The sequence below is a fragment of the Notolabrus celidotus genome, chromosome 22 (assembly GCF_009762535.1).
Source record: "Notolabrus celidotus isolate fNotCel1 chromosome 22, fNotCel1.pri, whole genome shotgun sequence".
NCBI classification, from domain to species: domain Eukaryota; kingdom Metazoa; phylum Chordata; class Actinopteri; order Labriformes; family Labridae; genus Notolabrus; species Notolabrus celidotus.
The window spans coordinates 25,441,173-25,464,564 of NC_048293.1; the positions used below are offsets into that span (position 1 = coordinate 25,441,173).

Genomic DNA, 23,392 nt, shown 5'->3' on the forward strand with positions numbered 1-23,392 from the left:
TTTAACATTTCACTTTTGAGCTGCAAAAACTGCTAAACAAATGTAAAAAAAGGCCAAATTTTAACATTTTACTTTTAAACTGTAACAAATGTAAAACAAATGTCAAAAAAGGCAGAATTTTTTACATTTTACTTTGTACTGCAACAAATGCAAAGCAAATGTCCAAAGAGCCAGAATTTAACATTTCGCTTTAAACTGCAACAAATACAAAACAAATTTCAATAAAGGCAGAATTTAACATTTTGCTTTTGAACTGCAACAAATGCAAAACAAATGTAAAAAAGGCAGCATTTAACATTTCACTTTAGAACTGCAACAAATGCAAAACAAATGTCAAAAAAGCTAGAAGTTAACATTTTACTTTAAACTGCAACAAATGCAAAGCAAATGTCCAAAAAGACAGAATTTAACATTTCACTTTAAACTGCAACAAATGCAAAACAAATTTCAATAAAGGCAGAATTTAAAATTTTGCTTTTGAACTGCAACAAATGTCAAAAAAGGCAGAGTTTTTAACATTTTGCTTTTGAACTGCAACAAATGCAAAACAAATGTAATAAAGCTGAGTTTTTAACATTTTACTTTGTACTGCAACAAATGCAAAACAAATGTAAAAAGGGCAGCATTTAACATTTAAACTGCAACAGATGCAAAGCAAATGTCCAAAAAGCCAGAATTTAACATTTCACTTTAAACTGCAACAAATGCAAAACAAAGTTCAATAAAGGCAGAATTTAACATTTTACTTTTGAACTGCAAATAATTCAAAACAGTACCCCTCTTATTGTTTTGTTTTTCTAATGATGAATGTTTGACTTTGAAGTGTTATAATCAATTTAACATTTCCTATCCATTTTTAACATTTTAACTCAATTCTATTGATGAAAAATAATAATGACCTCCCTCTTCTCTGGCTAAATGTCAACAAGAAGGCAGAATTTTAATATTTTACTTTTGAACTGCAACACATGCAAAACAAATGTCAAAAAACCTGGAATTTAACATTTTTTCATTTGAACTGCAGCAAATGTAAAATAAATTTCAAAAAAGGTAGAATTTAACATTTTACTTTTGGACTGCAACAAATATAAAACCAATGTCAAAAAAGGCAGAGTTTTTAACATTTTACATTGGAACTGCAACAAATGCATAACAGTACTCCTCTTATTATTTTGTTTTTCTAATGATGAATGTTTGACTTAAAAATGTTTTAATCAATTTGACATTTCCTCTTCATTTTTAACATTTTAACTCAATTCTAGTGATGAAAAATAACAATGAGCTCCTTCTTCTCATCTTTCTTTTAACCTTCTTTTAAATTTTGTTTCACTGACCTGCTCATGTGACACATTGTAGTGATTGGTGTTGCATCGGCCATGTTGCTATGTTGTTGTAATGCTTCTTAGTTGCTGTTTTGAAAGTGCCAATCTCACTGGAGATAGTAAGGAAGAGAGATAGCGCTGCATGAAAACAGGCACAATGGCGTCACTGACTTATTATCTACTATTACATTTGTCCTCCACTAGTTCTTCCATCATTTTTTGTTCTCAAGTTGTTTTTACATGTTGATATTAAAAAGCTGTGAGAGATAACGTTGTTAGGATGTGTTCATGGCGGTGCAGAGAGCTTAGATAGTCTCAGCTGAGAGACAGTTTTGAAAGGAGACAGTGACTGGGTGTGTTAGCAGAAGCAGCAGCAGCAGCAGCCTTACTGCACCTTGAGACCTACTTCAGTAATGATACAATCTGTGACTGCACCTAAGTGTCCCCTGTGTAACTCCTCTCTTCTGCTGTGTCATCAGGCTGCTGGAATTGATCAGGTAATAACTGAGGCCGGGCGTCGGCGGCACACTGTACCATTAGAGTGTTTGCAGCCGCCCGTCATGTTGTCAGCCTCAGATAATAATTTGCTGTGAGGTTTAATCTCTCCCAGCCTCGCTCCTGTCCTGATTGCTGCTTACTGAGCACCGAGCTGAGCTAAACAGAGAGGAATCAGAAGTTAGTGTTTACCTGTGCTGTCTCTACTCTGCTGACTCACTCCTCTGTAACAACCTTGTGTTATTATTCTCATAGTGTCACTACAGAACCACTGAACTTCAACCTGACACTGTGTTTCATAGTTTAGATCATTCAAAGACACGTACCAGTCACTAAAGTACATGTTCCAGCTTGGTGTGACCAGAACTGACCCCACAATGATCCACTAAAGAAAGCCCTCCTCATGTTTGTGTGACTCTATCCTGAGTGATTTCAGATTTATTAATTTGTTTTCCATATCGACCCTCAAATGTTCCATCACTTAATTGATTTTGCGTGTTCAATAATTTACGAGATGATAAGACAGAGTCTACATTCATGCCAGCTTCTTTACGATCCTTCTTTTAGATGCGTGGGTAATGTGAGCTAAATGCTAATTTCACAAAGCTCACATTCATACAGTAACAAAAATAAAACATGCTGATATTCACCATTTCATTTTATTTATGTAGCATGGAAGTGTTACTAATCAACAGATATTGAGGGAGGTAGAGCATACAGTCGAGCCCAAAGATGCTTCTGCCCTTGCTCTGCCTTCCCTGTCTTCTATCTTCTCACCCTCTCTTTTTTTCCTCTCTTCACTCCTTCCTTCCCTCCTCAAAGTGGGGAATATGAGGGAGGTAGAGCATACAGCCTAATTTCCAACCTAAACAGATTTAGCTCCCTGGTTCTGCCTCCCCTGTCTTTTTTTCTACATCCCTCTATAGACTCTTGTCTTTCTTTCCCCTGTCCTCTACTCTCTCTTTCCTACTGAAATTAGGGAAGTTGGGGAGGTAGGGCATACAGCCTAATTTAGCGCGAGTGAGCTTCAGCCCAAACAGGTTTCTCTCCCTGGCTGTGCCTTCCCTCTTTTTCTTTTCAACATCTCTCTATAGACTCTTGTCTTTCTTCCCCCCTCTCGTTTCTCTTTCCTACTGAAATCAGGGAATTTGGGGGAGGTAGGGCGTACAGCCTAACATAGCAAGGGTGAGCTCCATCCTTAACAGTTTCCTCTTCCTGGCTCTGCCTTCCCTGTCTTCTTTATAACATCTCTCTACTGACTTTTCTTTTTTTCTCTCTCTATTGTCTCCATCCTATCCTCCTCAAATAGGGGAAGTTTGTGGAGGTAGAGAGCACAGCCTAATTTAGAGAGGATGAGCTCCAGTCCAAAGAGGTTCATCTACCTGGCTCTGCCTTCCCTGTCTTTTTCACAACTTCCCTCTACAGACTTTTCTGTCTTTCTATCCCCCTCTTCTTTCTCTTTTGTACTCAAATCAGGGAAGTTGGGGGAGGTAGAGCATACAGCCTAATTTAGAGAGGATGAGCTTCAGCCCAAACCGTTTTATCTCCCTGGCTCTGCCTTCCCTGTCTTTTTTTCTACATCTCTCTACAGACTCTTGTCTTTCTTTCCCCTGTCCTCTACTCTCTCTTTCCTACTGAAATTAGGGAAGTTGGGGAGGTAGGGCGTACAGCCTAATTTAGCGTGGGTGAGCTTCAGCCCAAACAGGTTTCTCTCCCTGGCTGTGCCTTCCTTCTTTTTCTTTTCTACATCTCTCTACAGACTCTTGTCTTTCTTTTCCCCTGTCCTCTCCTTTCTCTTTCCTACTGAAATCAGGGAAGTCTGGGGAGGTAGAGCATTCAGCTTAATTTCCAGCCTAAACAGGTTTATCTCCCCGGCTCTGTCTGTCCCGACTTCTTTTCTAGATCTCTCTACAGACTCTGGTCTTTCTTTTCCCCTGTCCTTTCTCTTTCCTACTGAAATCAGGGAAGTTGGGGGAGGTAGGGCGTACAGCCTAACATAGCAAGGGTGAGCTCCATCCTTAACAGTTTCCTCTTCCTGGCTCTGCCTTCCCTGTCTTCTTTATAACATCTCTCTACTGACTTTTCTTTTTTTCTCTCTCTATTGTCTCCATCCTATCCTCCTCAAATAGGGGAAGTTTGTGGAGGTAGAGCGTACAGCCTAATTTAGAGAGGATGAGCTCCAGTCCAAAGAGGTTCATCTACCTGGCTCTGCCTTCCCTGTCTTTTTTCCAACTTCCCTCTACAGACTTTTCTGTCTTTCTATCTCCCTCTTCTTTCTCTTTCGTACTCAAATCAGGGAAGTTGGGGGAGGTAGAGCATACAGCCTAATTTAGAGAGGATGGGCTTCAGCCCAAACCGTTTTATCTCCCTGGCTCTGCCTTCCCTGCCTTTTTTTCTACATCTCTCTACAGACTCTTGTCTTTCTTTCCCCTGTCCTCTACTCTCTCTGTCCTACTGAAATTAGGGAAGTTGGGGGAGGTAGAGCATACAGCCTAATTTAGAGAGGATGAGCTTCAGCCCAAACAGGTTAATCTCCCTGGCTGTGCCTTCCCTCTTTTTCTTTTCAACATCTCTCTATAGACTCTTGTCTTTCTTTTCCCCTCTCCTTTCTCTTTCTCTTTCCTACTGAAATCAGGGAAGTCTGGGGAGGTAGAGCATTCGGCTTAATTTCCAGCCTAAACAGGTTTATCTCCCCGGCTCTGTCTGTCCCGACTACTTTTCTAGATCTCTCTACAGACTCTGGTCTTTCTTTCCCTGTCCTCTCCTTTCTCTTTCCTACTGAAATCAGGGAAGTTGGGGGAGGTAGGGCGTACAGCCTAACCTAGCAAGGGTGAGCTCCATCCTTAACAGTTTCCTCTCCCTGGCTCTGCCTTCCCTGTCTCCTTTAAAACATCTCTCTACTGACTTTTCTTTTTTTCTCTCTCTATTGTCTCCATCCTATCCTCCTCAAATAGGGGAAGTTTTGGGAGGTAGAGCGTACAGCCTAATTTAGAGAGGATGAGCTCCAGTCCAAAGAGGTTCATCTACCTTGCTCTGCCTTCCCTGTCTTTTTTCAACTTCCCTCTACAGACTTTTCTGTCTTTCTATCCCCCTCTTCTTTCTCTTTCGTACTCAAATCAGGGAAGTTGGGGGAGGTAGAGCATACAGCCTAAGTTAGCAAGGATGAGCTTCAGCCCAAACAGTTTTATCTCCCTGGTTCTGCCTCCCCATCCTCTTGATAACATCCTTCTATGGATCCTTTTTTTCTCTCTTCTCTCCTTCCTTCCTTCCTCAAAGTGGGGGAGTTGGGGGAGGTAGAGCGTACAGCCTAACCTAGCAAGAAACCTCCAGCAGAAACAAGTTTCTCTCCCTGGTTTTGCCTCCCCTGTCTTTTTTGTTCTAAATCTATCTACAGACTCTTGTCTTTCTTTCCCTGTCCTCCCCTTCTATTACTTTAGAGGGTACAGGTAGAGGGTACAGCCTCACCTAGGGACGGTGAGCTTCAGCCTTAATAGTTTCCTCTTCCTGGTTCTGCCTCCCTTGTCTTTTTCTCTACATCTCTCTACAGACTCTTGTCTTTTTTCTCTCCTCTCTCCCCTCATGAAATTGGGGGAGTAAGAGGAGGTAGAGCGTACAGCCTTTTGTAGATCCAAATAAGCTTGTATTGATCAGTCAAGTTCTCATGTTGCAGTTTGGCTGTCTTTCCTCGTATTTCATTCTGCATGGTATGGAACATTCCTGAACTAAAGCCCTCACTCGTCTGAGGTTCAGTTTTGCTTTGAGTTGTACTTCATATTTCTCGCTGCATCACATTCAGACAGCTGAGCAGCAGAGGACAGAGTCTCCAGATTTACTGCTTGTTCAGCAGTAAAATATGAGACATCTTCCTCTCCCTCTTTGTAACCTTGTTCTTCTTCCTCTTCTCTGTGTCCCTTTCAGGTTGACGGGGCCCTTTGGTCAGCTGACTGATGGTCCAGGAAACTACAAGTACAAGACAAAGTGCACCTGGCTGATCGAGGGACAGTAAGTAGAAACCGGGACTTTAAACATTAATGCTGCTCAGAAAACTTCCCAAACCATGAAACTTCTCTGGAAATTATGAGCAGTAACTGGCAAAAGAGTGAAGTCTTCTGTCTCAAACATCATCTTGCATAAGTCTCCTGGTAACTCCCTAAAAGCACACATAGCATCAGATTCTCAACTCATTGTTTTTCAATGTGTTGCAATTTCATCAGAACTAGAAATCCAGATGTTTCCAGTGAATTCACCTTCTTGTAGGACATTCAAATCTCTGACTCAGGAATTAAAACTGGGAAAACAACAGAATAAAACCTCTTATATCAGTTGAATATCAAAGTCTCTTGGATGCTCCTCATCAGAGTTTTGGTGGCTGTGAGTCCAGCAGCTGCTAACTCTGAATAAAAATCCTTCATGTGTTCACTGAAAGTGAAATATTAGATGACGTGATGTCTTGAATAAAAATATGTCGGCTGGAAATGTGCAACAGATTATTAGAGCCAAATTATAGACAGCCAAAGTTTGAGATTTTGAGAGTAAAGTCATACATTTCTGAGAAAAAGTCTGAATTTTATTTTGAAGGATGATGTCAGAGGAGCAGCCGGCTGTCTGCACTAAGATGAGGAACATGTGGCTTCTTGTTAAGTTATACTTCAGTTAAGGATTCATAAATAACTGAATAGTCAGACTTTGAGCACATCATCATAAGAATCCAGATTCTGAATAGACTGTGTTAGAAACTGAGTCTCTTATGAAGAACTGCGGCTGATTTAAATTCACATGATAATCTGCGTTCCTCATCTTAGTGCAGGCAGATAGCTGCTCCTCTGATATCCCCCTGCATGTTGTTTTACACTCAGTATACATGAGTTTAATGTAGCTGGACTACTTTCTCATAAAATACAACTTTGTTCTCTTAAATGTGTTACTCTAATCTTGTTAATTTATGACTTTACTCCAAAAAAACAACAAAAAACAGGTAAATTCAAGACCTTTTCTCTTGTGATTTTGTATCATAAAATTACAACTTTATGGTCTGAAATGTATTACTTTAATCTTATTAATTCACAACATTATGCTTAAAATTTTAATATATTTTGCTAGTTAAATTTATGACTTTACCCTTAAAATAAATGAAAAAAATCTTCTTAATTTACAACTTTATTCTTAAAATTTTGATATTTTTGTTCCAGGTAAATTTATGACTTTACCCTTAAAATAAATTTTAAAAAAATTAGGTACATTAACGACTTTACTCTGGATTATTATTTTTTTTTAAGGTACATTTATGAATATTTTTCTCTTATGATTTTGTAACTTAAAATTACAACTATATTCTCTGAAATGTATGACTGTAATCTTGTAAATTTACGACTTAACTCTTAAAATAAATTAAAAAAAATCAGGCAAATTTATGACTTTTTTTCTCTTATTATTTTATCCATAAAATTACAACAATGTATTCCTGAAATCTTATATTTATGTTCATCCTTAATGTGGCCTGAGTCCCCCATTGCAGAAACGTCTGCATAAAGCCAACAATTACCAAAAACCACAAACACCATGTGTCACTTAAAACATCAAACTCATGAATGCTGATTGGACAAAAATACAGGAAGTAACTAAAATTACAGCTATGTGTTGAAAAACCAAATCTAATGATTTTGTTTTAAAGTTATTTTAGGGCCTTTTTATGCCTTTGTTTAGAGAGGATAGAGTGGGTTGTCCACCTGAGGACTGTAGTGGTAGTGCTGTGGACGATCTGGACTCCAGCTGATACGGACGTGCTGGACTCCAGCGGCAACAGCTTCTACGACTCGTCTCATCACTATCACCTCTCTCTCTTACTCCCCTCTATCTGTCTTTCCAGACCCAACTCAGTCGAGGCATGATGGCTGTCTAACATGAGTCTGGTTCTGCCTGAGGTTTCTGCCTGTTAAAAGGAAGTTTTTCCTCACCACTGTAACTAGCTAAATACTGCGATGTGCAATGCTCATGATGGATTAAGGTGGGGTCAGACTGAGTCTTACCCTGTCTTGGTGTTGGGTCTCTGTTCATAATTTTACATAGTGTGGTCTAGACCTCCTATGTTTGTAAAAGCGTCTTGAGATAACGTTTGTTGTGATTTGGCGCTTTACAAATAAAGATTGATTGATTGATTGATAGTCCCTGTACATGGGGTGCATAATTTAACCACTAGTCCAAACCAGCGCCCCAAACTGGCTCATTCTGCAGCCTCGTCTGGTTGCAATAATCTAAACTTGCAGGTTTCAGAACATCGCTGACATGAACTGTTCCTGTTGTCGCAGTCAGACTCTGCTCTGATATGGCGTCACATATCAGGAACAAAAACCCCCGACACGCTGCATTTCCAGTGAAACTTTCTTATGAACTTCCTCTCCATTAAATCATCCTCTGCTGCTGAGAAGACAGGACAGGGGAGGACTCCTGAAGCCCGGAGACAGCTGATGGATGGACTTTAAAAACAGAGGTTGCAGCTCAATATTTAAAGTGTGCCTCATAATGATTATTATATCCACGTTCTGCACTGTAATCCCTCACTGAGATCCAGAGGAATGTACAGTATCCAGAAGATGATGGATGAAGATGAATGGCTAAGTAACTGCAAGAAATCCAATACGGGACTCCTCTATTGTTTTAGTCAGCATAACCAGGCCGCGGCGGATCGATTGGGAGCAATGATTCTTCATTTCTCCGGCCGCCGGCTCATCCCACCCATCACCTCTTTGATTACATTTGCATTTTCGGCATTTAGCCAGCGCTCTCATTCAGGAGGATTAACCACGAGCGGCTTGGTCTGGGCTCAGGAGGTCAGACTCATGTTTCTTTTGGATGTTACACGGTTCTGACCCTCTGACATTCCTGCTTCTGTAATCGCTCATCCAACACTTTCATTACATGCTAATGGCGCTTTTATACGCCGTCCTGAGACCTCGGCGTGTTCCTTTAAGGAGGTTAATGCAGTGATACCCGCCCGGTATGCATCAAAATGACATCAAGGCTTTAAAGGGGGATCCGTCTGCCGTGTCCTTACTTGACTTAATCTGACAGTCAGGGGACGGATGACTGAAATATGGGGTCTTGGTTCGGTGCCATGCCTGCAGGGATCTCTGTGGTAGTTTCTGGTTAAGAATAGGACGTTTATTTCTAACATCCATCCAGTTTCTCTCCTGTTCAGAGTCTTAATTCACTGATCACAAGCCCTCTTCTCTAATTGAACCTCGGGGCGGCTGCCGTTCAGTGTATTAGTCTGTTAATGGAGCGAGGAAGAGCCGGCGCTGCACTCTGATAAATAAAACGTTAAAGAGAGAAAATGTGACTTTCATAGATCATTTCCGGTGAATCTTGTGGTCTGGTTGTGGATTTCATAAACTGTTGTTCTGTTCTCCCCCCCCTCGTCCTTTTTGAATGATTTCATTGTGAGACGCTAACAACGTTAAGAGGAGAGCAGAGGAAGAATCACATGAATGTAATCTAAGAAATAGAACTAAATGAGCTTATATTCGTTTTAGTGTCTCTGTACTGAAAAAACTCTGAGCTGTGGAGAATTATTTAACGCCTTTAAATGTGAAACTCTTTATTTGTGCCTCAATGAAATTCAACTTGATGGTCTGATTAAAGAGCATGGACTTGACTTACAGTATAGCTGTGAAAAATGACAAGAAATATGAATATATTCAGTTAATACAGAATGCTCTTATACACAATATGAAAAAAAGAAGGAATAAAATAAGAATAAAATAAAATAGAATAAAATAAAATAAAACAGAATAGAATAAAATAGAATAAAATAGAATAAAATAGAATGAAATAGAATAAAATAAAATAAAACAGAATAGAATAAAATAGAATAGAATAAATTAGAATAAAATAAATTAGAATAAAATAAAATAGAATAGAATAAAATAGAATAAAATAGAATAGAATAAAATAGAATAGAATACAATAGAATAGAATAAAATAGAATAGAATAAAATAGAATAAATAAAATAAAATAGAATAGAATAAAATAGAATAAAATAGAATAGAATAAAATAGAATAAAATAGAATAGAATAGAATAAAATAGAATACAGTAGAATAGAATAAAATAAAATAGAATAGAATAAAATAGAATAAAATAAAATAGAATAAAATAGAATAAATTAGAATAAAATAGAATAAAATAGAATAAAATAGAATAAAATAGAATACATAAAATAGAATAGAATAGAATAGAATAAAATAGAATAAAATACAATAGAATAAAAAAATAAATTATGTACAGAAGTGCAGAGTAGTTAGAGTTAGCTATGTGCAGAAGCAAAATGTGCCGGAACATGTGTGATCAGTTTGCCTCTGGCGTTCCTCATGTTAGTGAAAGTTAATAACCACTGTCAAGGGGTTTTGACCAATCAGAATCAAGCATCTTACACAACCTTAAGATCAGTAAGAGAGGCAGGTAATAAGCCCTGTTAACACCTGATATCACAATGCATCCTGGGTAGGGATGTCCCCAAGTGACTCAGAGAAGAGTAATAATAATAATAATAATAATAACTTTATTTATATAGCACCTTTTAAAAACAAATGTTTACAAAGTGCTTTGACAAACAAAGCCTAGTTCAAATAGCGGAGTAAACAAATTGACAGACAGGGAGGAGAACATTTTAACAATGTAAAACAAAATGCAAAGCAAGAGGTTAAAAGGAATACATGTCAATTACACAGTATGGAGTGGTGTGACAATAGACGAGTAAAAGGATGACATCACATCAGAAAATTTTGAAAAAGTGCAAAAGATGAATTAGGAACATTAAAATAATAAAATAAAAATAATAATAATAAATGAAAACAATAAATAATCAAATAAAATTTAAGAGTAAAGTTGAATTGGATCACCGTGTCTCTGTATGTCAAATTGGTTTGGAGGATGTGGCTAACAATAGCAGAGCTAGCACCACCAGCCGTCTGTCCTCCTGTAAGAAGAAAATGTCCCGTCAAATTAGAAAAAAAAGGCAATCTGTCTCCATTTCACTTCAGCTGGAGTACCCAGGAAACGTGTCAGTGTCCCTCCGTTAATCTTCCACCCTCAGGTTCTTAAAATCCCATTTATTCTTGTCATGTAGTCTCAGTGTTTGTTACACTTTGCTCTCAGCCCCGTCAGCGTAAACAGAAACTTTCAAACATGAGTGGAGAGAGTGAGCATGAGTGAATGACCGAACACCTCTGTGATACAGGAGGGAAACTCTACAGAACTACAGTCACTCTGAACTCCTCTCACTCTTCCTTATGCTCTTTTCTTTGGAGAACGTCAACACTGCTAAATGTTTGCACCTAATTATCTGTAGCATTATACAAAGCACAGAAATGCACAATAAGTGTGTGTGTGCCTCAGGCTTGTTTATTTCTATCCGATGGTTGGATCTGTGTTTAAAAAGTGCTGCGGTGCCTGACTGTGAAGTTAAATATTAGCTTTGGATGCTTAAAGCTGTTAAAGTTAAAAAAAAAGTGTGCTCAATCAATTATGTCACAAGTTCTCTCTTTGTGTTCTCAGAGTGTATGTGTGTATTTTGTTTTCCAGATATCAGCCTGATATCTTAAAACAGCTGTTGATTCCAGATACTTGAGTCTGAGTCACAGTTTGCTCCTGAAGGGGCTGTCAAAGTTTTAATAACTCAGTCACGCTCCTCTCCTGTTGTTTTCCAGGCCCAACACCATCCTCCGATTGCGCTTCAACCACTTTGCCACCGAGTGCAGCTGGGACCACCTCTACGTGTACGATGGAGACTCCATCTACGCCCCCCTGCTCGCCGCTTTCAGGTACCGCTTCCTGACTTAAATGTCACTTTGGTTTACGACTGCGTTCCCCCTGAGGAGGTTTATGCTCCTACTTTTTGGAATTTTCCAGTTAAATAATGACCCTTTAAATGTTCTTTTCATAGCAGGACAGCCTCAGGATCATAATTTAGATCACATGAATTTATGGAGACAGATTGATAAGAAGATTTTACGGTCGCAGAGAGAAGGATTTAAGAACCTTTACTAAATCCTTTCTCTCAGTGACGGCCTGATCCTGGTTTTATGTGCTCAAATAAAAAATAAAATATAATAACTTGTACTTTATTTGTGTTATTGTTGCAGCGGTCTGATTGTTCCTGAGCGTTATGGGAATGAGACAGTTCCTGAGGTGGTGTCTCAGTCCGGCTACGCCCTGCTGCACTTCTTCAGCGATGCAGCGTACAACCTGACCGGCTTTAACATCTCCTACAGGTGAGACGCACACAACAAAAACACTTCATGTAGCATATCAAAGAACATGAGACACAGGAGGGAAACAGAAAGGCTTCAAAAAGGGAGTTAGCTTTCTATGAAATGATCAAAACGTCTTCCAAAAGTTGCAAAAGCTCCTCTCTACTCTCAGGTAAGTCCTCCAAATCGATGGAAAAACCACAAGTGTGTTTTTCAATGATATCCTCAGGCCTTGACTTGAGTCTGAAACTAAGCCTCCACAAATCAGATCACTATGTTAACAGTAGCTTGACTACTTTCTCTTAAAAAAATGTATTAGACCTTTATTTTACCAGGTAACAATGTTTGAGAACCAGTTCTCATTTACAAACATGACCTGACCAAGAGGCGCCAACAGGAACACACACACACACACACACACACACACACACACACACACACACACACACACACACACACACACACACACACACAGACATATAAACATAAATAGAACAAAAGTGGATAAGTAACAAGCAAAGGTGCACAAAAGCATGTGTGTACAAAAGTATGCATGTAAGTAAAGTCCTCATTTCAACTGTATTCTCTTAAATTTATGACTTAAATATTGTTCCTTTATGACTTTACTCTGAAAAATGTTAAACTTTTACAGGTAAATGTTAAACTTTTCTTGTATGATTTTGTCTGGTAAAATTATGACTGTGTTCTCTTAAATTTGTTAACTTAATCTCATTAATTTTAATATTTTTTGCTGGGTAAAATTACAACTTTACCCTTAAAATAAATGAAAAAAACTTTACTCTTAAATGTATTACTGTAATCTCATTAATTTACAACTTTATTCATAACATTTAAATAAAATTAAAAAATATATATTTTATGCCAGGTAAATTTACAACTTAACTCAAACAAAAATTATGTAAATTTAAGACTATTTTTATGTTTTGATTTTGTCATGTAAAATTCCAACTTTAATCTCTTAAATGTATAACTTTAATCTTGTTAATTTACAACTTTATTCTTAAAATTTAAATCTAAAAAAGTCAAAATAATCTTTTTTGGCAGGTAAATTCACGACTTTACTCCTAGAATTAAAAAACAAAAATTGGGTACATTTACAACTTCTTTTCTTGTATGATTTTATAATGTAAAATTCCAACTTTATTCCTGAAATCTTATTTTTCTTCATCCTTAATGTAGCCTGAATCCTCCGTCATAGAAGCGTCTACATGAAGCCAACATTTACCAAAGAACTACAAATACCATGTGTCAATCAAAACATCAAACTCATGAATGCTGATTGGAAAAAATACAGGAAGTAACTTTACAAACATGAAACTAATCCTCCACATCTCAGATAGCTGGTAACCCTCTCCAGCTGGGAGTTGGGTGCTTCCACGCCTCAGGGTTTGCATCCACGATGGCATCAAACGACAAATACTTCCCCAGCCGTACACCTCCAGGACGAATCATCCTCTCTGTTTCCACCGGCTCTTCAGTTTGTTTTGTTTTTAGGTGAAGGATCCACTTCACACCCTTCCTTGGGACACGATGACGCATACAGAGCTATCACTTTCTGCATGATTCAGCCTGTGCGGCGCGCTGGCACGGCTGGTTGACGACAGCAGTTAGAGGATCGTGTCGGGCTCTGTTTGCTGCAGTGTGTGTGTTACACCATAATCTACCAGGCGGGAAGTTCGGTTGCAGCCGAGGAGTTGCTTCTCTAAAGGATGCTGACGTGAAGAGTAGAAACATGACAGTTAGGATACTTTGTTGTAGCTACGCCTGCTAACACGATGAGGAAGCAAACAAGACACATTTTTAGAGTTGAGGTTCCATCATATTATTTTTCTTCACCATATAAACCTTTTTATTTCTGTCAGGATGTTTGAGATAAAACTAAACTGAAACCAAGTTCCTCACTGCTCATGATGTAAAGCTCCAACTTGACCAAGAGGAGCTGAAGAGACATGTGTCCTATCAGGTCACGTACTGTCAGTCACATGACCACAGAATCTAAGAATTACCCTCCTTCCATTTGAGTCTTACGTTGTGCATCGATCATTTCATTGAGGTGAATTCTTCCACATGCATTTGGAGAGATGTGTGATGACCCAGGTCTCAGGAGCTTGATGTGTGACCTCCACTCTTTAAAGCTGCAGTTTAATCATACAGTTGAGGTCAAAATGATTAGCCCCCCCTTGTGAAATCAGATAAAACCCTTGATTTCTCCATGAAAATGACCATTAAAAACAAGTGTTTATAGTTTATGTGTTTCCAAAAGAACAAAGTCAAAATGTTCACTATGTTTGATTTGGATATTTTATTGATGCAATGAATTGAAACAAGAAAAGGTAAAAATGGCACGTCCAAAATTATTAGCCCCCTGGCCCTAAGTAGTCAATAGTGCGCCCGTTCTGAACCGTACCTGACAACAACCTCCTCAAGTAGTTCTCTACAAGGTTGGCACATGTCTCTGGAGGGATTTTGGCCCATTCTTCCAATGCAAATTGTTCCAGCTGGTCCAAAATACATGGTTTCTGAGCATGGACATTCACTTTGAGCACCCGCCACAGATTCTTCACAGGATTTAGATCTGGGCTCTGTACGGGCCACTCCAGGACCTTGGTTTTGGTGTCTTTTAAGAACTGTTTGACCAATTTTGGTGTAAGCGTTGGATCATTGTCTTGCTGGAAGACCCAGCGCCGACCAAAGCCTAGACTAAGAGCAGAGTTCTTCACGTTATCCCTCAAAATGTCAACATAACTTTCTTTTTTCATGATGCCATGCACCCAAACAAGACTCCCTGTGCCTGAGTCTACAACAGCCCCACAGTAAGATGCTCCCTCCACCATGTTTAATTCTGGGGACCGTGTTCGTGAATAAATAAGACCTCGGCGGGCAAAACTCAACATCACAAGAGATAATGGGCAATTTGAGGTGTTTCCAAACTTCCACCTTTTATTTTATCCTTTTTTTTTTTACACATTTTGAAGTCCAAAAGTCTGAAAGGTACAAAAGATTTTGAATCGCTCCAGCTGCTTCAGCCGGTAGCTGCAGATCAGGCTGTAATGGTTTCAGTGTAATCAAAGTTTGTCCACTCAGAGTTCTTATTTCAGGATCAAGTGTCCAAAAAAACACAACAAAATGATCGGACACATTTAGGGCCAATTAGAATCCGGGCAGGGTGAGCAGGACGCTGTAAGGAGGCAGAAGCCGGGTGATAAGAGTGGTTACGTGGCTCTCTTTAAGGACGCTCAGAGGTGTTGTCGTTGGGCAAAGTCCTTCCTTCATCTGAGGTAGTAACTGTAATACTTCAATCTGGACTTAAGTCTTAAAATTGGAGTTTGAGTGTGTATGAGAAAAGAAATGTTTGGCTTGTTCATCTCAGTAAACTTCAGAGGCGAGTGATTGAAAAGTGGCGAAGGGAAGTCTTCGTTCGTAGGTAGTATATAGCAGGCGGTTTCGAAACCAGCTTTAGACTCTAGGACCTCTCTATCAAACCACTTCTGTGTCAGGTGTGTGGTTACTCTGTATTTATGCTGCTCTGCACCTCTGTGGGGTGTTTCTGAAGGTAATCTGAGGCAACTGAGATATTTCTAATCTTAAAAACACATGAATTATGAATCACTTGCAACATGCTGGAGGGCTGAATCAAAACTTCTGCATCTACAGAAAATACGAAGCAGTACTGTGGAAGTCAAACTTTAATGGAAGGACTTTTTCAGAAGTGAGGGAAATGATAACATAGTTTTGTGGTATTTGAGAAGTTGAAGTTGAACTTTCATCTGAACTAATATCTTGTTTTTTTAAAACCGGAAATAATGACCGAAGCTTGAGTGGAGAGTTCAGCATCACTCCGGTCATGTGTTTTAGTTTTCTGTGAACTGAATACTCTCAGTTCTATCTGAGGACAGAATTCTAAGAGAGCAGTTTGACTTCCTTGCAGCAAAAAAATAACTTAATCCCCTTAAAATTACTCACTAATACAACTTTAAACACAGAAAATTGATTAACTCTCACTTTTTTTTGCAGTAAAATGTTCTAATCTTAGTCCCAAAAGCTTGAAACATAACACATCCTTGCATTAGTAAAGATTTAAATACACACTTAACATCTCACCACTTAAGTAGAGCCAAAAACATGTCATTTATTTTCTCTGGGCTTGTTGCTTTCACTGCCATAATACGGAAAAGCTCCAAAGCAGAACCCGTCCCCCTCCAAACATCTGCAGAGGACACTATGGACCCCAGCCTCAGCGATGGGATTGAAGTTGGGAGAGAGAAGCACAGTCAGATGAAAGCGAGGTGCCCCCAGGCCCCCGGTCTTTGGTGTCTGGGAGAGGTGGAGGAGCCGAAACATCAAACCATCAGTCTGCTGAAGGAACATGAAAGAAAGACGAGGGAAAAAAACCCAACATCTCTCTTCACTTCTGTCTCCAGCTTTGATGGATGGGATACTCTCAATACAAGGGGAAACTTTTGACATTTACCTGTTTGCTCTTATTACCAAGAACCAGTCTGGACTTTTCAGACTGGGGTCATAAAACCACAACAACAGCACTATGACTCATCATGACGTCCTGACCTGTAGCTCAGGTGTCAGGTGATACAAACAGACCGGATGTGTCGCCCTGGAACAAGTCGTGGTGTCTCTGTGCATTCTGTATGGAAACACTCTGTTTGTGTTTTTTACATTTAGTATTGAACATAAAATCAATGAGCTTTTCCCTTTCACACTGACAGGAAGAGAGCTGTATGAGTGAGCAGACTGCCATCAATCACACTCTGACAGTGAGAGTAGCTGAGGTTTTCAGATTAATGTCTTTCTGTTTTTACATTTTCGTATTTTTCTTTCCTTAAAATAACAAACACTTTATGTTTTCCAGTAGTCTTAATTAATTGACAAGTTCAACCACAGTCTCTATTTACAGCAGAGTGCTCACCGTTTCCCTCATGTGAACAGACTCACATCCTTGTTGAGTTTTTTTTAGCATTTAATTTGAGATAAGGTGAGCACATCTATCTCTAAGCCCTGACTTGGGATTTTCTTGTGGGGTAAATTTGTAGTATTTCTGTCCCCAACTATTTTATTACTCAGAGCCTCTAATACTGTTGCATGTAAATACAGGAGTCATCAGAATTGCAAGATTTTCAAAAGTACATTTAAGACTTAATATTTTAATCTGGCTTTTTTATTGGAGTAATTTATTTTTAGTCCTGGACTGCATTCTTCTTCTTCTTCTTCTTCTTCTTCTTCTTCTTCTTCTTCTTCTTCTTCTTCTTCTTCTTCTTCTTCTTCTTCTTCTTCTTCTTCTTCTTCTTCTTCTTCTTCTTCTTCTTCTTCTTCTTCTTCCTCCTCCCTTTCTTCTTCTTCTTCTTCTTCTTCTTCTTCCTCCTCCTCCCTTTCTTCTTCTTCTTCTTCTTCCTCCTCCCTTTCTTCTTCTTCTTCTTCCTCCTCCCTTTCTTCTTCTTCTTCCTCCTCCCTTTCTTCTTCTTCTTCTTCCTCCTCCCTTTCTTCTTCTTCTTCTTCTTCTTCTTCTTCTTCTTCTTCTTCTTCTTCTTCTTCTTCTTCTTCCTCCTCCCTTTCTTCTTCTTCTTCTTCTTCTTCTTCCTCCTCCCTTTCTTCTTCTTCTTCTTCTTCTTCTTCTTCTTCTTCTTCTTCTTCATCTTCATCATTTATTTATCTTATTACTACCCTTACTTATTCTATTGATTTCATTTTATTTTTAAATATTTTTTAAGTGACTGTCTTTTATTATTTTACCCATTTCTTTAATTCTCCCTCTCTTTGTTCTTCTGTGAAGCACTTTGGGCTGCATGCTTGTACGTTTGAAAGGTGTTATATAAATAAAGTTGAGTTAAGTTGAAGAAGTGGTCACAGTTAGCTGGTTTTACGTCGGACTTAAGATTCATATGAGTCTGTCCTCCAAGATTTCTAAACGTTTGTCTGCTGCAGACTGAAAAGCCCAAGTTTCACTGATTTCTGCAGTCTTGCACGACGCTTGCATATTCTAACGTGACCGAGGTACGACCCCGAGCAGAGGAGTTTTTATTGTTGCCATTAAACGTGTCAGTGGAGTGCTAACAGAAGAGCCAACTGTGGAACAGAAAGGACCTGTTGAGGGACATCGGGAGCGTCAGTATTGCTGTTTTATTGCAGATTGGGCGTTCACCATCTGCTCCTCTGTGCCTGTGGTGACTTTATGTCTGCCGATTACCTCAGACTGAAGCTGGATGCTGATTCAGGGCAGACGGCCCTTTGAGATGAGTGACACCACTTACTGTGTATAATGATGGACGATGCATCTCCACCTCTTCCTGTTGGACAAATGTGAGGCCAAAATACTTCTTGTGACGGGCGCTGAAAACTCACGCAGAGTCTGAGCAGCAGAGATCGACTGGAGGAGCCTGTACAGAAACACATTGAACTGACCAATCAGACGTCAAAGATCCCTGAGGTCGATATGGTCCACACCAGAAGAGACTCTTAGGATCATGACAAGATTAAGGACTCATTTATTAGTGTTTGAGGGATATTGCTTCTAATAAATAATCAAAACAAACTTGAACTCTTGGACATAAACCAGCATGTTCATAATGAGCATGACAGAAACCACATCTGGGGAAAATCTGACCCATGTCCCAGCATGAAGGAGGCATCTTTATGACCTTTACTTTAGCCAGCAAGTGGAGCACATGTTATCCATAATTTTATATGATCTATGAATGATTTGTTGAAGCAGGCGTTTGACCAATAGATGAAGGAGGATGATGACATTAACACTTTTCTGCTGTTGGAATTGGAAATGTTTCATATTCTATCTCTGAGCCTGCAGACAGCTGCGGCTCAGGCGGCACAAAAAGCAGATGTAACTCAGTCATCGAAAGTTGTTCTGATGTTTTATTCAACCCTTGTTTTTTCTCCCCCTTCTCCTCAGAGTGAATACATGTCCCAACAACTGCTCCGACCGCGGCGAGTGTCGCGTGCAGAACGCCACCGGCTCGGTGTACTGCGACTGTGAAACCAACTGGAAAGGCGAGGCCTGCGACGTCCCCTCCTGCATGGGGAACTGCGGCTCCCCTGAAAGAGGTCTCTGTGGGGGCAAAAACTGTGTCTGCAAGGATGGATGGCAAGGTGAGGCTGGTTTGTTGCGCTCTGATCTCTTCAGCTTGCCAGGGATGTGACCTCATTGTCTCACACACGCTCAAATACAATGTCATCAGGTTGCTTGCAGCAGGCCCGAACATGCCAATCCCTCCTCAGCGACTTAAATCAGATTTCACTCCCCTCTCTGTGAGGTGTTAACTCTGGCTCTGGTCCTAGTGTAAAGTAGATGATTAAACATTCAGCCACCTAGTTTCACTTTTATCAACCATTATTATTAATACAGGACATGCATGGGAATACAGTGTTCTTTCCTATTTTTAGGACTATTTTATGGAGCAGGAGATCCAACAGCTCCTTTTATGCCTTTGTGTCTGGCTGCCGCAGAGCTGTTTGCTCAAAGTGTTCAGAGCATTAAGTGAGATTCAAACAGATACAGACTGCAGAGGCGTGTATAGGCAGCCTGATTCAAGACCCCTGCATTACTACACATGCATTCTTCATGTTTTATGAATTAAACGACAGAGGAGTAAGAAAATATCAATCTGCAATGACTTTATGACTAATACACAGCAGAGTGAGTCACCTAGACTTCAGCAAAAAGAAGAGATAGCCTCCGGGTATGAAAAGTAAAACGACTGCAGCAGTGAATTAAACCTGCGTTTTTACTGATGGCCAGCAGGGGGCAACTCCACAGGTGGCATGGACGTTTGGACTCACCTTCTCATTCAATGTTTTTTATTCATTTGAATTATTTTCAACATTGTAGTTTAATACTGAAGACATCAAAACTATGAAATAATCTGATTTTGCCATAATCTGGATTACAACAGTAGTCAAATACAGCTATCCATTGTGTGCTAACCCTACCTCTGAACAACACAACTGATGGACTCAAACACATTAAGAAGGCAAGTCATTCTACAAATGAACTCTTGACAAGGCTCATGTTAATTAGAAACCATTCCAGGAGACCACTTCATGAAGCAGACTGAGAGAATACCAAGAGTGTGCAAAGCTGTCATGAAGGAAAAGGGGGCTACTTTACAGAATCTAAAATATGAAACATATTCTGCTTTGTTTAACACTTTTTGGGAATTAAATAATTCCATATATGTTCTTTCATAGTTTTGATGTCTTCAGTATTAATCTACAGTGTTTTAAATAATTAAAATAAATACAAACCCTTGAATGAGAAGGTGTTTCCAAACTTTTCAAGGTTACTTTATTCATACCCATAGGTAGATTTTGTTTGCAGTGAGTCAGCCTCCTTTTAACATCAAAACAAGAAACAGCACAAGACAATACATGACAAACAAAAGTGACAAAGTGCTTAAGAGGTAACCCTGAATAAAAACAATAAAAACAGGAAATGAGCAAAATCAATAAAAACAAGATAGAAACAAGATAAAAGAAAGAAAGTGCCACCAGTAAAAAGCAAGATTAAAAAGGTCCATAAATACTTAATAAATAGTGGAGAACTTTTGACTGGTAGTGTAGATCAGGGGTTCCTAAAGTGTGGGTCAGGACCCCCTGGGGTGTCGCGAAACACAAATGGGGGGTCATGAGATGTCTTCCAGAATGTTCTTTTTTAAAAAAGTCATCTGAAAATAGTACATTTGACCTATTATAGTGAAAAATATCGACAAAAATAGTAGTTTCACTTGAAATAAAACCTTGAAAATAGAAAATGTAATGAGTTTTCTGCCTTTCTTTTAGTCAGATGACTCCTAAATTTAAGGTTAGTGAATAGTTGATTATCAAAAGCATCAGTAGCAGCAGGTTAATTCATAACGGCACAGGAAACAACAGACACATGATCATATAGGTAGGCTAATTTTCTGCACACCAGCTAATTGAAGCCACATTAAATCACTTTGAGGGACAGTGGGGGTCAAGAGTCTTTGGCACCTATATTTTGGGGGTCACAGGCTGAAAAGTTTGGGAACCCCTGGTGTAGATGAGTCAAAGAGACCACTTCAACTTCATCTATTACCTCAGGAAACATTTCAGAGTCAGAATCAGCTTTATTGGCCAGGTATGCTTGAACACACAAGGAATTTGACTTAGGTAAACTGTGCTCTCTTTGTACAAAGGCATAATCATTTCTGTGTTGAGTTTACAGTCTCAGGCGCTCATTGGAAGTCGCTTCAAATACACTACAATATTCATTTAGTAGAAAATGGCCTCATATAGAGAAAAATAGACAATAAAGTAGTGTATGCCTCAGAGGAAAGCTACCTCATGGATGAAAAGGCACCCTAAAAATGTCTTCTTCTATTATAAGATGTACTGTTTTGATCAAAGCCTGCTTTTCCCAGCCAATATTAGCATCCCACCTAGTCCTCCTATGGTGTTTTTTACCCACAACTCCTCTCCAGCTCTGTCTTACTCTCACTGCAAAGTCCAAAATGCTAAATCAGAGCTTTGATAAACCACAAACCATCTCATGACGTCACAGAGTCTGCATCCATCCGCTGCTTTTAGCATTTAGATTAAGTGGTGAGCGTCGGGATGGCTCAAAGTGCTTTGGGATGAGGCTCATATATTTAAGTAAAAACATATGATTAAAAAGCAGAGGAGCTGTGTTTGGGTTTTAATGAATGGGGGAGGTTTATTTGACTTGGCCGCCTGCCGCCTAATGACCTCACCCCACCATTTAGTACTGAGGGATCTTTTCCATACGAGGGGTAAGGCTAATCCTAGTCTAAAACACAAACTTTGATACCCATGGAAAGGTCCTTATTTAAGCCATGTCTCTTGGACGTCTGGCTGCCTCCACTGAAACATGATTTGAAGTTGGTTTTGCATTGGTTCTTTGACAAAAATACAACAGAACAACAAAAATATGAAGGAATAAAGAAGCCGTTTGACTCTGCTCGGATACCAGCCTCTAACCCAGTTTATCAAAGATCAGATCTGTCCTTTCAAAACCATGACTAAACCAAAAGTCCCTCCCCAGTAAATTTGCAGAGCAGCTCATAACAAAGCAGAGTGTTGCTAACTCCACTCTTCCAGATTCTGCCTGTTTACCTTGTGATTCAACCCACTGCCTCTTTAGCGTTAAGCCTCCAGCACCGTCACCGCCTCTGCCCCCACAAACATCCATCTGCTGTAACCTGATGGACTTCAAAATAAAGTTTCTGCAGGATCAGCTTCCTCGTCATTTTCGGTTGAGTCATGAGTATGGAGCCTCCTTTTGTTGCATGCTGATGACCCGACACTACTGTATCCATTCGAATCAGACCATATGGGCGTTTTAGCCGCTCTATTAGCTCTTAAACGACTCCACTGCGCCACGCTGCACAAGCAGAGACAACGGCTTAATTTAACTGCACTTATATCAGCAGCTCAGTGTACTCACGATCTAATTACCAAAGCTGAGGGAGTTGAGAAACAGACTGGAGGGTTTTTTTTTAGCCTTTATTACCTTGTCATGGTCTGTTAGCAAAGGAATAGCACACTTAGTGTACTCTGTGCTGCCAGCTTCCAAATGAACCCATTTTCTACACCAAGCGGCGCAGACAGATGTCTGTTTAGTCAAGCCAGCCTTGCATTTAATCGCCCTTTCAAGGATGTGTAGCTTTCCACAAATTCTGCTTAAGGGAAGGTTAAGGCGGCATTTGTTTTTATTTATGTAGATTCAACCAAAGGTAATTCTGTTTGCTTAGCGGTTCTGGAGCCAAGTTGAAGCTTATTACCCACCAGGGATTTTCTCCAGCCACTGAATTAAACAAACAGTGAAACGGGTTAAGTGACCTCGATTGTCGCGGTGAATCACAACACTTCCTGCCCTGTTACACGGCCACCCTTGCTTTGTTTCGAGAATGATCAATAAGGAAGTCCCAATGTGTTTACCAGCCCGTTCCTCCTGCTGTAAGATAAGGAGATAGCACTAATTGCTTGTTAAATGTTTGATGTCCTGGTTTTTATCTTTGTCCTTTGTCAGGTAGAATTGACAGACAGTAGTTGAACAAGATCAGCAGACTTCACCACAACCTGCTGTGTGATTCAAAGACTGACAGCAACAAGGCCGCTCTTTCTATTTCTGACTCTGCAGCTGTTTGCCAAAAAACTTGAATCTTTTCCCTTCATTCAAAAGTGATTCCGGTTTAAGCCGCTGTTATTGTTCTCGTCCAATATCAGGGGAAGGCAGCTCCGGCCTGTGCCAACACTCTTTAAAGGAGTCATTACACTCCCCCCCCAAAAAAAGACTTCATA

At 39.6% G+C, this 23,392-nt stretch overlaps 1 protein-coding gene across 8 annotated transcripts in view; it reads left to right on the top strand.

Moving 5' to 3' along the window:
• atrn (attractin) overlaps positions 1-23,392 on the top strand; it is a 252,196-nt gene that overhangs the window by 18,475 nt on the left and 210,329 nt on the right. For all 8 annotated transcript variants that reach the window (XM_034674875.1, XM_034674877.1, XM_034674878.1 and 5 more), the window contains 4 exons: positions 5,736-5,819; positions 11,522-11,635; positions 11,957-12,085; positions 19,005-19,201. In XM_034674875.1, the coding sequence (XP_034530766.1) occupies positions 5,736-5,819; positions 11,522-11,635; positions 11,957-12,085; positions 19,005-19,201 (524 nt within the window). The remainder of the gene's footprint in view (positions 1-5,735; positions 5,820-11,521; positions 11,636-11,956; positions 12,086-19,004; positions 19,202-23,392) is intronic.